Genomic DNA, 13,790 nt, shown 5'->3' with positions numbered 1-13,790 from the left:
GTTGACAACTCTAATAATCAAATAGAGCGACAGCGGCCGCGCGCGCGCATGTGAATTCATAAATCACGCTGTGTTCGTAATATGAAGTGAATAAAAAAACCAACTTGAATTCTCTACTTGAAACTCTCTATTTCAAAGTCGGTTTAAAATGAAGTTATTTAGTTTTTTTATATTGGTATTGATCGAGTGGACCTCTGCAGTGATATACAGGCTAAATGGTATTAATTTTAATAATATATTTTCATATATTAGTCTTAGTATTGATTTAAACCATATAGACATTTTCCGTGCCAATAAGGCTGTTTTTATGGCAGTATAGTAGACATGTGGATCGCCTGATGGTAAGCAAACACCAACAGAAAACCCAACGTGTCAATTCTACCACTGTGGCGTAGTGGTCACCACGCCTGTCCGCTATCTGGAGTTTCTGGATTCGATTCCCGACGCGGGCAAACATTGACCTGTGATCACAAATATTTTTCTGCTGTTCAGGTTGTGTACTGTGCGTTTCTGTGTTTATGTCCATTAGACCCCCGATAAAAACAGAGTTTAGTGTTGGCCGTTGAGTGTCATTTACTGTTTATATTACTGCGTTATCAAAGCATGTTGCTTCAGATACATATATAAAAATATTAGTAGAAATATCTTTTTTCTACTAATATTTTTATATATGTATCTGAAGATTACTTACGAGATATTTTTATAATCCTTTTATATCCTCATTAACTAATATTATTATGACCGTTTATGACCAATAAGTTACTGAGAAAATAATTAAGTAACATTAATAATATATTTCTGACAATATCCATACAAGAAAAAAATCTATATAATGGGAAGTTTTGATTTTTTCGATTATGAAAGAGAAAGACTAAATTGAGAAATTTTTAAACGATTAATTTGTCATAATTTGTCCAGGATTTAAATAACAATAAAATAACTGCACTGGCCACCAAAATTGTATTAGAGAAATAAGTTGACAACGTTATTCTAATTTCAAATATTTTACACTGTCAAAAAAATTGCCGCCGATAGTTGAGTTGTATTTTTGGTTTCCAATATATATTTACATTTTAATTGCCACAACACAAGAGTTTCATTTATTACGACCATAGATATTGTTCATAATTGTTTATTTATCTTGATTGCTTATAAAACGAATCTCAATTAGTGTACCAATGAGTAACTGTGTGTTTATTAATTCGTAGCAATTAGTGTAATATTATGTATTGTTGTGTAGGTAAAGGAAGACGACCTCGGTGGCGCAGTGGTAAAGTTCTTGCCACTGAACCGAGAGGTCCTGGGTTCGATGGTCCCCGGTCGGGTCATGATGGAAAATGATCTTTTTCTGATTGGCCCGGGTCTTGGATGTCTATCTATATATGTATTTGTTATAAAATATAGTATCGTTGAGTTAGTATCCCATAACACAAGTCTCGAACTTACTTTGGGGCTAGCTCAATCTGTGTGATTTGTCCTAATATATTAATTTAAACGTTTTTATAAAAATTGCAATAAATGCATTCATTGAGAAAGAGTTTATACTCTCTCTTAGCGTGTACCCGGTTACTTCCGTCGTCGACAACGCTTTATAGGTATTCTTTCCAATGAATACATTTATCGCACTCAGCGTAAAATTGGAAATATTTGGAATGCATTTTATGCACTACACATGCTTATGATACAGTACATGGACGGAGTATTAGGTACATTGTTTTTTTAATCAACACTCGAGCGCAATCATAACATGTTTTTGTATACTTTTCAATACCGGCTACATACTATCACGGACCAATTTTGTTGGCTTTTCATTATGGTAAATAGAAGCACCATACAAATTGCGCAATGTTTATGCATTCGCGCTTCTGTCCGAGTTCGGCAACAGTGTGGAACTGTCATAACCACAACAATTAACAAATTCGTGTGGCACAAGTAGGATTCGTACAGTCAAAGGCATATCAACCTATCCAAATTCATTGAAAACTCGCCGCTGTTACCGCGCCATAGAGTATAACTGTTGACTGTACACAGAAATTGAATGTATATTCGATTTGATTAAAATATTAAAATTGATCTCGTGACATCACAGAGATAGATCGAGATCAATTTCTGGTACCTATTTACCTAGGTAGGTAGGTATATAGTGGTACAGTTACCTAGTATCTGATCACTGACCACCACTCAGTTTTAAAGATGTATTGTTTACTTAGCACAATGCCGAAACATCGTGTCATGGTCAAAGTTAAACAAATAGTCTTTACACATTACGTTCACACCTGTACTTTTATGATTCTAAACCGAGATTAAACAACTTGTGGAACGAACTTCAACATCGGATCACTTTGATAGGTTTAGTAATACTCTGTATTGGTACTCAATATCGAGTGTCTGAGCAACAAACAGATATCAATATTTGTATGCAAGATTACGATTTCATAAGATTCATTCGTACACTATGATAACCAAGACAGCAGCAAGCAGCGCAGCCAGCGTTATGGGTGCTTTTGAACCGGATACAATTCGGGGTGGAATTTTTGATTGACATTGCAATTATTTATGTTTTATTTTATTTTGTTATTTGTTTTTTTAATAATAAATTTATTTTGATCTGCCTTAAAATAGACAGCAACAACACAAAAAATGTGTTGTCCACATACGGCTGACATTTTTTTATTGTACATTTCCAATGTAATTAATCTGAGAAATCAAGTAAAACATAATTAATTGTTAACTGGAGTGTTTGGTGGAAATCACAACATAAAATGCATTAATTTGTATACATTTTTATTGTAGTTGTAGAAGTTTTAACTTTACATTTAACAATATAATGTTAATGGTAGTTTCATCAATTACAATTGAACGATAATTGTCCTGTCCACAATGGCTCATTGACTGGGTACAAAATAAAATGTATAAAAGTATATAGATAATCAAACACGATAATTAAATGTCACTTTAATTGGATTTACAATTTTTTAGGTCCCATTAAAATGTATCAAAAATGCTTCTTGACTCCAAAATCCGTGACGTCACAATACCTTACTGTCATACAAGCTCCATACAAAATTTAGTTTTTGGCATCAGAAAAAAGTTTCTGATTTAACCACTTAGTTAAAAAATAGCCAATACCAATCAAAATTTGCCAATTAACATTGCCTTCGAGATCGCAAGTAGATTTTATAATTTTTGTTCTAACTGTAACACTTCCATTAAAGCTGAACAAATATTTTATCGGATGTTTTTAGACCTTGTACATGTAAACTGTGAGGTTATTGGTCTAAGTTCTCGTCTTGTTGGGTAAGGTACAAGGTGAGACGGATTTTGTAGAAATGTTGACGCAAAAATATATTCCAAACTGTCAGAAAGGAGGAAAATTTTTGATAAATAGTATATATTTCATAGCGCACACAGCACAGCACTTATTGGCCTTTTTTAATAGTTCCGTTGAACACTTTTAAAATCACCAAAATTGTTGTCTCTTGTATAGTTAAAGTTGTAATGAAAAATTGAATTAATGATCGCATGTCACATTTTGTCCACAAAATTTTAATGCGCTCTTAGTTATTGAATTTTTAAGTCTAGTATACGTTGGTGCATCCTTCACTGGCCGAATTTCAGAGAAAAACATATGTTTTGAGGCGTATTTTACGATCGCATGAATGGACAAACAATACACCTTATTACATGAAATCTTCAAATAACTAGTTGTTTGTCACGAACTTAGACCTCCCGGACACAATAAATTTTTACAAAATTGTGAATATTTCAAAAACGGCTTAACCGATTTTGTTGCCCAACAAAATTAAAAATTCTATTATCTAGGACCAAAGGTTCGAAGGTTATCGCGTTACAAAAAACATACACACATACAAAAAAATGTATTTTTGCCCCAAGTAGAATGTTAGACAAAAATTAACAAAAATTTTGTAACAAAAATTAGATACAAATTTATTCCCAACAGAAACGGAGTATTACCGCATGCCGCCGGTGACCCATCTGGACCCGTACGAGCGATGTCTGTCCAGGCCTGGAGGGGTGTACTGCAGCGCGGAGCTGGGCGTGGTGGCTGACGGGCCCAACGAGCTGTATTCCCTTATGAAGGTCTGTTTTTACACCTGGATCGACCCCAAAACTCAATTGGTGGAACACAAAATTTTTATTTGTCAATAAAATTGATGACATATGTGTACTAATGGCTAATTGATAATATGTGTTCTATTGATATTGATATTGAATAGTCATTTATATTTAAAAGCCTGTTTAAGGTTATATTCTACCCGTGTACCAAATTTCATAACAATCTGTCTAGTAGATTTTGCGTGAGTGAGTAATAAACATACAACACACATTCATCCTCACGAACTCGCATTTATAATATTAGTGGGATAGGATATTTCAAGCAAATAAATTCATTTCAAAACTTATTAAGCTGCTTAAAAGACACAGGTGATGTGAAAACCTTCGTGTCACTAGATGCGATACGCAGGGAATTAGTAGGTACTCCGTACGAAGTACTTACTAAATCCATGGCGTTAAGTCACGTCTGGCCATAGACACAGAAGAACACTGAAATTCATTCAATATTATTTTTCAACCTCAATGTTTCTTTCAATGTGTGATTCATGGAAAGACCTTTTGTAAATTAGAGGCTCTGAGAGTTTAATATATGTTAACTTGAAGCTGCACCACCGATGAAAATAAACTTAATAATATTATAAGACTTTACTTAAAGAAATAACTTTCTTGTTATTTATGATCAACGGATCAAATTATCCTTGTTATTATGTAAACCTTTTAATTCAAGCATGTTCACGACACACAATATTGTTGTGTCGGTTACTTCCCTATGCCTACAACGGTTCAAGAGTTCACGTGGTGATCTGAAATGTTTCTGCTCAATTACTAGTCCCACTCGTGCAGAATCACGTGACTGTTGCATGTTATCAATGGCTATAAATGCATTTGTGACTTTTTAATACCCTTAGCTTGAGTGTTATAGCCTTGTTTGAATGTTGGCAATTGTCTTTGTCATGTTCCTGCCATTAAAGCGCCATTTAGCCGCACACAAGAGCCACCTTCTAATTTTTATCTATTTCTTAGAGAAAAATAAAAAAATGATCTCGAGAAATTATGCCATACTAGAAAAATAATTATATTAGAAAGTATTTTGTCATAACACAATGTAACAGTTAACAAAATTGAATCCGTTTAGGCAACTGTATGTTAAAACTGTGTTTTAACCTCCTAACTAAAAAAATATATAAAATATCTAATATTGAGTGAAAGTACAGGATCAGTCAATAATACTATTTTCTACATCTTACTTAACATGCTAAAAATGTATTCTAATTATAGTAAAATATAGAAGTATAGGTGCATCGTAAAATATAACCCTTTAACTAAATGTGAATACGAAAGTTTGTTTATTAACATGAGCAAAATATTTTTACAGGAATATTCAGAACACACGGTAACACATTTCAATCGAACACAACTATTCTACGGAGTTTGCATGACATCAACTTGCCGAGATTTCTATAATGCCAACGAGACGGACCTAAAGCACATCCTTGAGGCATGCCTGAATAAAACTCTTTGGGATGAGTACCAACTGAAGACCAGAGTCACTGAGCTCATATCCTGTGATAAACATGGAGATACAAAACAAGTCTATGCAGCGGACATAGTAGTTGCAGTGATTTTGATGTTAATAGTGATGCTCAACCTAATCGGAAGCCTTTACGGATTCTATTGTATCTCAAGAAATAAACAAGGTAAGATATATTTTAAACTTACAAGCGTCCCGTCCAGTCTTCGCTCGGGCGAAACCATAATAAATTATATACATAAACCTTCGCACTACGGGAATCGCACTATCTATTTTAAAAAACCGTATCGAAATCCGTTGAGAATTTTTAAAGATCAAAGCATTCATAGAGACAGGCAGCAGGAATGGGCTTTGTTGTACTATGTAGCGATGGAGACTCGCGGCTCCGAAAAAAAAAATGTAACTCTCAAACTACACCTATCTTCACACCAAAAATCTCAATCCAATGCTCCATTTTAACATAAAAGAAGGACAAACAGACTTTTAAATTTATAATAAGTAGTAAGTATGGATTTTATATGGTTTTTATATATTTCTGATAGATATTAACAATTTATAACTGGTTCGAACTTGACCTAGTGCCTTTGATTGGTATCGAATATTAGCCACTGTCCTTCTATCAGATTTTAAAATAATTATGAAACGTATGCTAAACAGTAGACTGTGGTAGATACTTATTTTGTGACCAGAAACAACTTTTAAAAGTTGTTTGTCTTGAATCATTTGTTATGAAATCTATTTAATATACGCCCTTAAGTTCATTTTCTAATGAAAATCTTACATATTTATTGAGAAATATATCATTACGTTCACTTGATATATGATTGTCTGAATAAATTAAAAATTCTATAAAATAAAAATACAATGTAATTGTCATTGGTACATAACCAAGCATTTAAAATTGTTTTTGAATCATTTTACAGATTTTAATTTAAAAAATAACCGAGGCAAAAGATTTTAAAAGAAATTCATTCTTAAAAAGTTAAATAATTGCTTCATTCACAAATCAGTCAGTTACACAAGTTCAATGCACTTCCGTGGCAAGATGTTTAAGTATTAGAACTATTTATCAATGAAAGTGAACTTTGAACCTTATTCTATTGTCTATATAAAGATTATCTCATTCATAAAATTACTCAATTCATTGCAGATAGAAACTGGCTGCTATGCTTCTCAATTGTTCACAATTGGGAAAAGTTGGTGAAACCTCCAAATCCGGACCCTGAGGTGGCCCGGTTCAGGGGACTCAGTGGTATGAGGTGAATATCTTCGTCTTGGCGAATCGTCTCTGGTGTTCAAATTTGTGAGGACCAGTTGCTCGGTCGTCCTCCGTTGTTTTGACGTCCGTCAATGGACAATTCAGAAAATTTATGTAGATTCGACGAAAGTCGACGCACGACAATGTCAAAACAGAATAGAATGTTTTTACCTTCTAGGCAACGCGGACCGCAAACCAGAACTTGGTTTATTCCGGCGACTAAATTTCATCAAAACCGGATAGCGGTTTTATATACTTGGTTCATAAATCAAACATCAAATCATTTATTCAGAAATTAGACCATCACAGGCACTTTTTCACGTCAATTTTTATATTAAATAGTTATTTCTCACAAGCTACAAACTGCTGGCATTTCGGAACAATTAAAGATTTTTACCCCAATTCCAGGAGTCTAACAATGATGCTAGTCATATTGGGTCACGCGTTTCTTCCATCGGCGCTCAGTGCTGTCAACGAATTTGAGTTTGAGCAGGTAAATATAGTCCTTTACTTTTAAGTCACTTGAGTTTACATAAAACTATTAAAGCGTAAAGTTTAGAAATAAATATAAATATCAATATGTCAGAGACAAATCAACATGATTACAGTTAGGACTAGAGTAATTTCTAGATTTGCTTTTATATTTACAGTTATCAACGATACCAATTATATTCTCGTAGATATGGAAAGTTGTTGCAGTATCATGGACTGGGCATGTATCACGGACTAAGACAAAAGGATAAACAAACACCCTATACCTAAATCTATATATATATAACTCTTACGTTACTGAGTGACTGACTAACAGACAACGTACAGCCGAAACTACTGGGCGTTAAAATTTGTAGGTGTAAAACATGTAGGTTCGCCGGGGAGTGTAGATGAGCACTAAGAGAGAATTTTCGGAAATTCCACCCCGAAGGGGGTGAAAGGGGTGAAAAACATTAATATGAAAGTTCTACACCGTTGAAGTCAGTGATTTGAAAATTTGGATTTTAGTTATTTACAACAAATTAAAAAACACGTGTTTCAGGCTTTTTCGAAAATTAACCCTCAAACCCTTCAAAATAGGGGTGAATTATTGTATAGGTTTTCACACAAATTTCAAGATAAAAATCTGAAAATTGATAACCGAGATTTTACTATGGAATTCACGCGGGCAAAGCCGCGTGCAAAAGCTAGTATGTTATAAAATTTGTATCGTGTATAGTAAAATAAGTAAACATCCAAAATATAATTGACCATGACAATTATAATTTTCCATCTTGGCCTGAGTCGAGGATGCCGTTTGTTTGTCCGCCATGAACACTGCAGAGGTCATCGCTTAAAAGTTGACGAGCCCAAAATAACAACGATTTGACGACCTCGGTGGCGCAGTGGTAAAGTTCTTGCCTCTGAACCGAGAGGTCCTGGGTTCGATCCCCGGTCGGGTCATGATGGAAAATGATCTTTTTCTGATTGGCCCGGGTCTTGGATGTTTATTTATATATGTATCTATTTATAAAATATAGTATCGTTGTGTTAGTATCCCATAACACAAGTCTCGAACTTACTTTGGGGCTAGCTCAATCTGTGTGATTTGTCCTAATATATTTATTTATTTAACAAACAATTTATAATTTATGTATAATGGCAATGTGATGTAATCCGAATGGTTGGAATTAAAATTATATATACTTTTAAATCAAATTAATAATAATATTTTTTAATAAATATCAGCTGCTTTAACCACATTATAATTACAATTTCCAGTTGTACGACAACCTGGCCTACCAGATCTTCTTCAACGGGACCCTGATCGTGCAAACATTCTTCGTGATATCCGGCTTCCTCCTGATGATGAAGATATTGACCTATTCTGAGCACCACCAGATGTCTTGGAGGATGGTGCCCAAAGGAATCATCTCTAGATGGCTCAGGTTTGTGACACTCACTTTATATTAATTCTTCTTTGTTACCTTTCTTTTATCTGAGCGTATTCCCTGTTTCTTCCACAGCTATTAAGCGTCGGAGCCAAGGATCAACTTAATTACTTTTGGCATCCCTTATCAGACCTTTGGTACCTCTTTGTTGGTTGGGCTGGTCCTACCAGACATTTGTTTCATACGTTAAGCAAGGTGGCACTCTTGAAGTTTGTCTGCTACAAGAAAGTTTATATGAACTCATTTTAGATAATCTTTTGTCTTGTTCTCCTAAACGTTGATTAACAATCTAAATATTTCATACCTATTTCTCAGGCTTACCCCGTCGTACGCTGTCCTCCTTGCGTTCACAGCTACTTGGATGCGTTTCACTGGAGCAGGACCTTTCTGGGCTGTGAGTATACGTATTCAAGTTTCTATAATACATAGCAGGTATTACATGCTGTAAGTTTTTTAACTTTAATCTGCAGCGTTGCCCGGGTAAATAATACTTTTCAATGAGTTTTATGTATTTAGAACCAAAATGAGCATAAACCTATTTGACAGTCCATTACAGACTTACTTAAATACTAACAAATATTTTTTCTTTCTAAATTGTTACAGTTTAACTTTGAAATGGTATTACATATATTTATATACCTATATATATCAGTTTATACGAGTATTATAAAAGTATACAGTGCCCGGATACAAGACTTATATAATTTTGTTCCTTCCAGAGAATAGCAGAAATAGAAGTAAATGACTGTCGCCGTCACTGGTTCTACAACCTGCTGTACCTCAACAACTACATCGACAAATCGCACTGCATGACACATACCTGGTACGAACGTAACATATAGCTGAATCGAAAAATATTTACCTTAGCCGTTTCATCATCAACTGCATCTGCCCTCTATGACCCACTGTATAGGAAGCTTTCCGTCTACGCCAACCTTCGCTATTATACTGGGCTATTTATAACCAGTTGTTGCCAGCAAATTTCTTTATATCGTCGACTCACCTATTTGTCGGATGTCGTACGCTTTGATTGACCATTTCTGAGGTACCACTCAGTTTACGCAGAACTTTTCCAAACCTTGAATTTTGTTTTTCTATCCATAGAACTGTAAGTATTGAACCGTCACTGTACCACTCGCCTTTTTCCTTAATACGTAATTTTCGTCAAGCGATCACTAGAAGTGGGCCCTCAGATCACACGCACATACTTTTCGTGATCTGGTCAGATTGGTATGGAAAGTATATGGCACGACTGGCACGAGTAGGATTCAAAGTTTAACACCAAGTATTTGTAAAGAAATTAGGCCTTTACAGACACTTTTATCAACAAGCAAAAATTTACTCACATTTCGGAACGATCACTGCTGAGCTGAAATGAAATTCGATCATGGGAACTTTCAGTTCACAAGCGGGCGTCTTAATCACTGGACCACCACCACTGTTCTTAGTACACTCAATTTCTATGTCTTCGTCAGGTACCTAGCCTGTGACATGCAGCTCCACGTTCTCGGCCTCATCATCCTGGGCGTCTTCACCAGCGGCCGAGCGAGGAAGATCGCGCTTGGCTGCCTCTTCACCGTCGGAATGTTGACGCCGATGCTCCACACTTACTTCCAGAACCTTGACGCGGTTCTTCTAGTGTCTCCTACGTATGTTCACAATGTGATTACTTATATCATTATTTATTACAAATTTAACAATGTTTAGATGACTTTTGGTTCATTGATATTACTAAAACCAGTGAATAACCAAATTACAGACAATTTGCCATACTCACTTAGATTTCGAATCCTATAAATAATGATGATTACTTCATCGTAAAGATAAATAAGAAAGATATTCATAAATATATTTTGGCCATATGAGACATTCATTTGCTGCTATATCCTTATCAACAGGATCATGACAGTAAATCATGAATGATGTGCTTGCCAATGGTCGAAGATACGAAGTAGAGACGAAAAAGTAGCAGAACACCAAGGGATCTAGGAAAACGCTTAGATGCGAAAGATGACAATAATTCGTCTGTCTGTCAACAGGATCATGACAACATTTTTCGTGACGGACCCCACGTTCAACAACGTGTACAAGCGCAGTCACACAAACATCGTTAACTTCGCTCTGGGTCTCATTGCCGGCTGGATCGTCCACGGCTGGAAGAAGAAGCAAATTGATGAAGCCAACTTTAAGGTAAGAATACGTATTTTCATTAACAATGAGCTTCAAAGATTATAGTTACTGTATTAAGTAGTGGACAGTAAATCATTCGGCTGATTTATGATTCCACCTATTCGTTTTGACTAGAATCCGCCCGCCAATGACATAACTGTATAAATATATAACCTATAAATAGAAAACTAAGTACGAAGGTACTACTTATTTCTGTAGAAATGTCTTCCAATAAATAAAATAGGTATGTAAATTTCATTTGTGTTTCCAGAAATACCGCTACGGCATGTGGCTGGTGTGGCCGGCCATGCTGGGCGTGGTGGACCTGGGCGCGCTGTTCTACCAGGCGCGGCCGCCGCCCGCGCGGCCGCTGCGCGCGCTGTACTCCAGCCTCGTCAAGGCCAGCTTCGGCATGTGCGCCGTGCTCGTCATCATGGGCTGCGTGCTCAGGGTCGAGGGTTAGTTGGTACTTACTCTATTGGATTTGTTTAGCACATCAACGAAGCATAAGACTTCGTTGATGTGCTATACAAATTCGCTTCGGCGGCGTTTGAGGCAATCATTAAGGCAGTGAAGCCGAAAATGGCCAAGGATATTGGACAAGCGGTTCCCCGCAGCAGTAAACATAAAGGTATACTTTTAAGCGAATCCGACCTTCAGAACCTCTCGCAGTCTTTTATCTGAGCGTATTTTCGGTTCCTTCCTCAGCCGTTGAAACATTTGCGTCTCCACTTCGCACGGTTACCCGACCTTCAGAGCATTGCAGCCGTAAACGTAAAAGTGGAGCACGCACACGCCCGTCTGAGACTAGAGACCATTTTTCACCTACAGTCAATTTGCGAATGCCTCAACGCTCCATCCACGTGGGAGCTAAATGAAGGGTTGTAACTTTATTTAAAATTGACCCCTCAGCTCTCTCTCGGCCCGATCGCACTACGATGCTATTGATTTAAAGACAATTGAGTCTTTATTATCTCCAGGCCATGGAATTAGTAAGTATAGGTACTCCGTACGAAGTACTTACTAAATCCATCCAGGCTCAAAGTGTTAATAATATTAATACGGTATTACGTCTTTCATATTTTGTGACAAATCTGTCAACTGTAACAATGCAATTCGTGTTATGTGATGTAGTCGCATTGTCAACGCTGACGACTGTTTTCAACTGTATGAATCTCATTAAACTGTGACTATGCCATGACTGAAAATCTAACATCTATTAATCTTGCAGACTTGTACCGAGGTATCCTGGAGTGGCGAGGCTGGACGGCCCTGGCTCGGCTGTCGTACTGCGCGTACCTCATCCACGTCATGCTCATCAGGATCCTCGGCGGCATGCGGTCCACACTCACGCACGTCTCCTTCTTGCAGATCGTAAGTTAACCATCTCTCGTTTACCCGGTCCTCGTAAGCCGTGGAACCCAGCATCCCTTTTCTTACTTTTTCGCCTCAACTTCTCAACTTCGCACGGTCGTCATCAATACGGTATCTCTATCTAGTATATATATATATATATATATATAAGTAAGTATATTAATGTTTCTTTGGATGGAATCAACTCAATTTTGATTTATAATAAATTGAGCTGAAATTGGGTACACGTTTAATTTGGATAACAATCCATTTTATGATGAGCACAAATTGTGTACCCAGTACCGGCTCCCATTGAGGGAACTATTAAACGATTTACTGCACGAACATGATTAATTGGCACGCGTTGAATGCGACAAGATCTTCTCTAACGACAAGAAAGCTTGTGGTTTTAAAACTTAAATATTACGTTTCACAGAACATGGAAGTATATGGCATGATCGCTCTGGCGTTGCTTGTAGCAGTGCCTTTCTGGTTGATGGTGGAGTCACCGTTGTCACAACTGGTGAACATACTTCTGGCGGGGAATGAGAAGGAGAAACCTACCAAGACTGAAGTCAATATGAACGAGAAGACAGAGAAGAAGTGATCAGTGGTTGGTTATTGAGACTGTATTTTGTTTCACCTTATACAACACGACGACTTTGTGAAATACTAGATGTTGCCCAGTGCTTCGTCCCGTGGGGATTTTGAGATAAAATATAGCCTATAGCAATCTTGGGCCATATACCATTCTAATGGTGAAAGAATTTTTGAAATCAGTTCGGTAGTTTGGGAGATTACCCGGCTCAAACACACAAATGTAATACCTCTTTAAAATAATAGTATAGATATGATCGAAGGAAAATTTTAGGCTAGAAGATGGAAAGGAAAGCCAAAAGGGCATTCATAGATGATATAAAAGACAAGTAAAAGTCGTGTCGTATAGGAAGGTAACATCTATGGCAGGAAACAGAGTACAATGGAAAATACTCCATTGACAAGAAGCTCGTTCTATGATGAATGGATTGACTAAAAAATGGAATGTTGTTTTCAGTGTTCGTGTTTCTGTATGACAGTTTAGTCATAATTTCTTTTATTGTAATTCATACTTGCATACTTACTCATATTATAAATGTGAAAGTCTGTCTGTCTGTTCCGCTTTCACGGCTATACCGCTGGACCGATTTTGATGAAATTTGGTAGAATGTAGATAAAGAACCCCGTTCAAAAATAGGCTACTGATTTTTTCAAAAATCAACCCACAAATGACTATAATGAGGGTGAAAGTTAGTATGAAAATCGTGTCTGTTCCGCTTTTGCAGAGAAATTTACGCGGGCAAAGCCGTGGGCAAAATCTAGTAAGTTATATATGTTTAAATAATTATATAATATTTAATAAGTATTATTTAATGTGCCAATATATTAAGTATTTTTTTCTAAGTAAATATTTTTAAGTTAAGGTTTAGGTAATAAAAGGAAA

The 13,790-nt window shown here is 36.3% G+C and overlaps 1 protein-coding gene across 1 annotated transcript; it reads left to right on the top strand.

The window, feature by feature from the left end:
• LOC128677472 (nose resistant to fluoxetine protein 6-like) lies at positions 1-13,779 on the top strand. The gene is made up of 13 exons (XM_053758357.2): positions 1-218; positions 3,962-4,101; positions 5,453-5,774; positions 6,759-6,867; positions 7,275-7,359; positions 8,619-8,785; positions 9,104-9,182; positions 9,508-9,611; positions 10,264-10,437; positions 10,828-10,978; positions 11,229-11,415; positions 12,189-12,331; positions 12,747-13,779. The coding sequence occupies exons 1-13, from the start codon at positions 149-151 to the stop codon at positions 12,915-12,917; spliced, it is 1,902 nt and encodes a 633-aa protein (XP_053614332.1). The 5' UTR covers positions 1-148; the 3' UTR covers positions 12,918-13,779.
• Positions 13,780-13,790: the final 11 nt, after the last annotated feature.

The sequence above is a fragment of the Plodia interpunctella genome, chromosome 18 (assembly GCF_027563975.2).
Source record: "Plodia interpunctella isolate USDA-ARS_2022_Savannah chromosome 18, ilPloInte3.2, whole genome shotgun sequence".
Classification (NCBI taxonomy): Eukaryota; Metazoa; Arthropoda; class Insecta; order Lepidoptera; family Pyralidae; genus Plodia; species Plodia interpunctella.
This window is presented reverse-complemented; position numbering and strand designations above follow the sequence as displayed.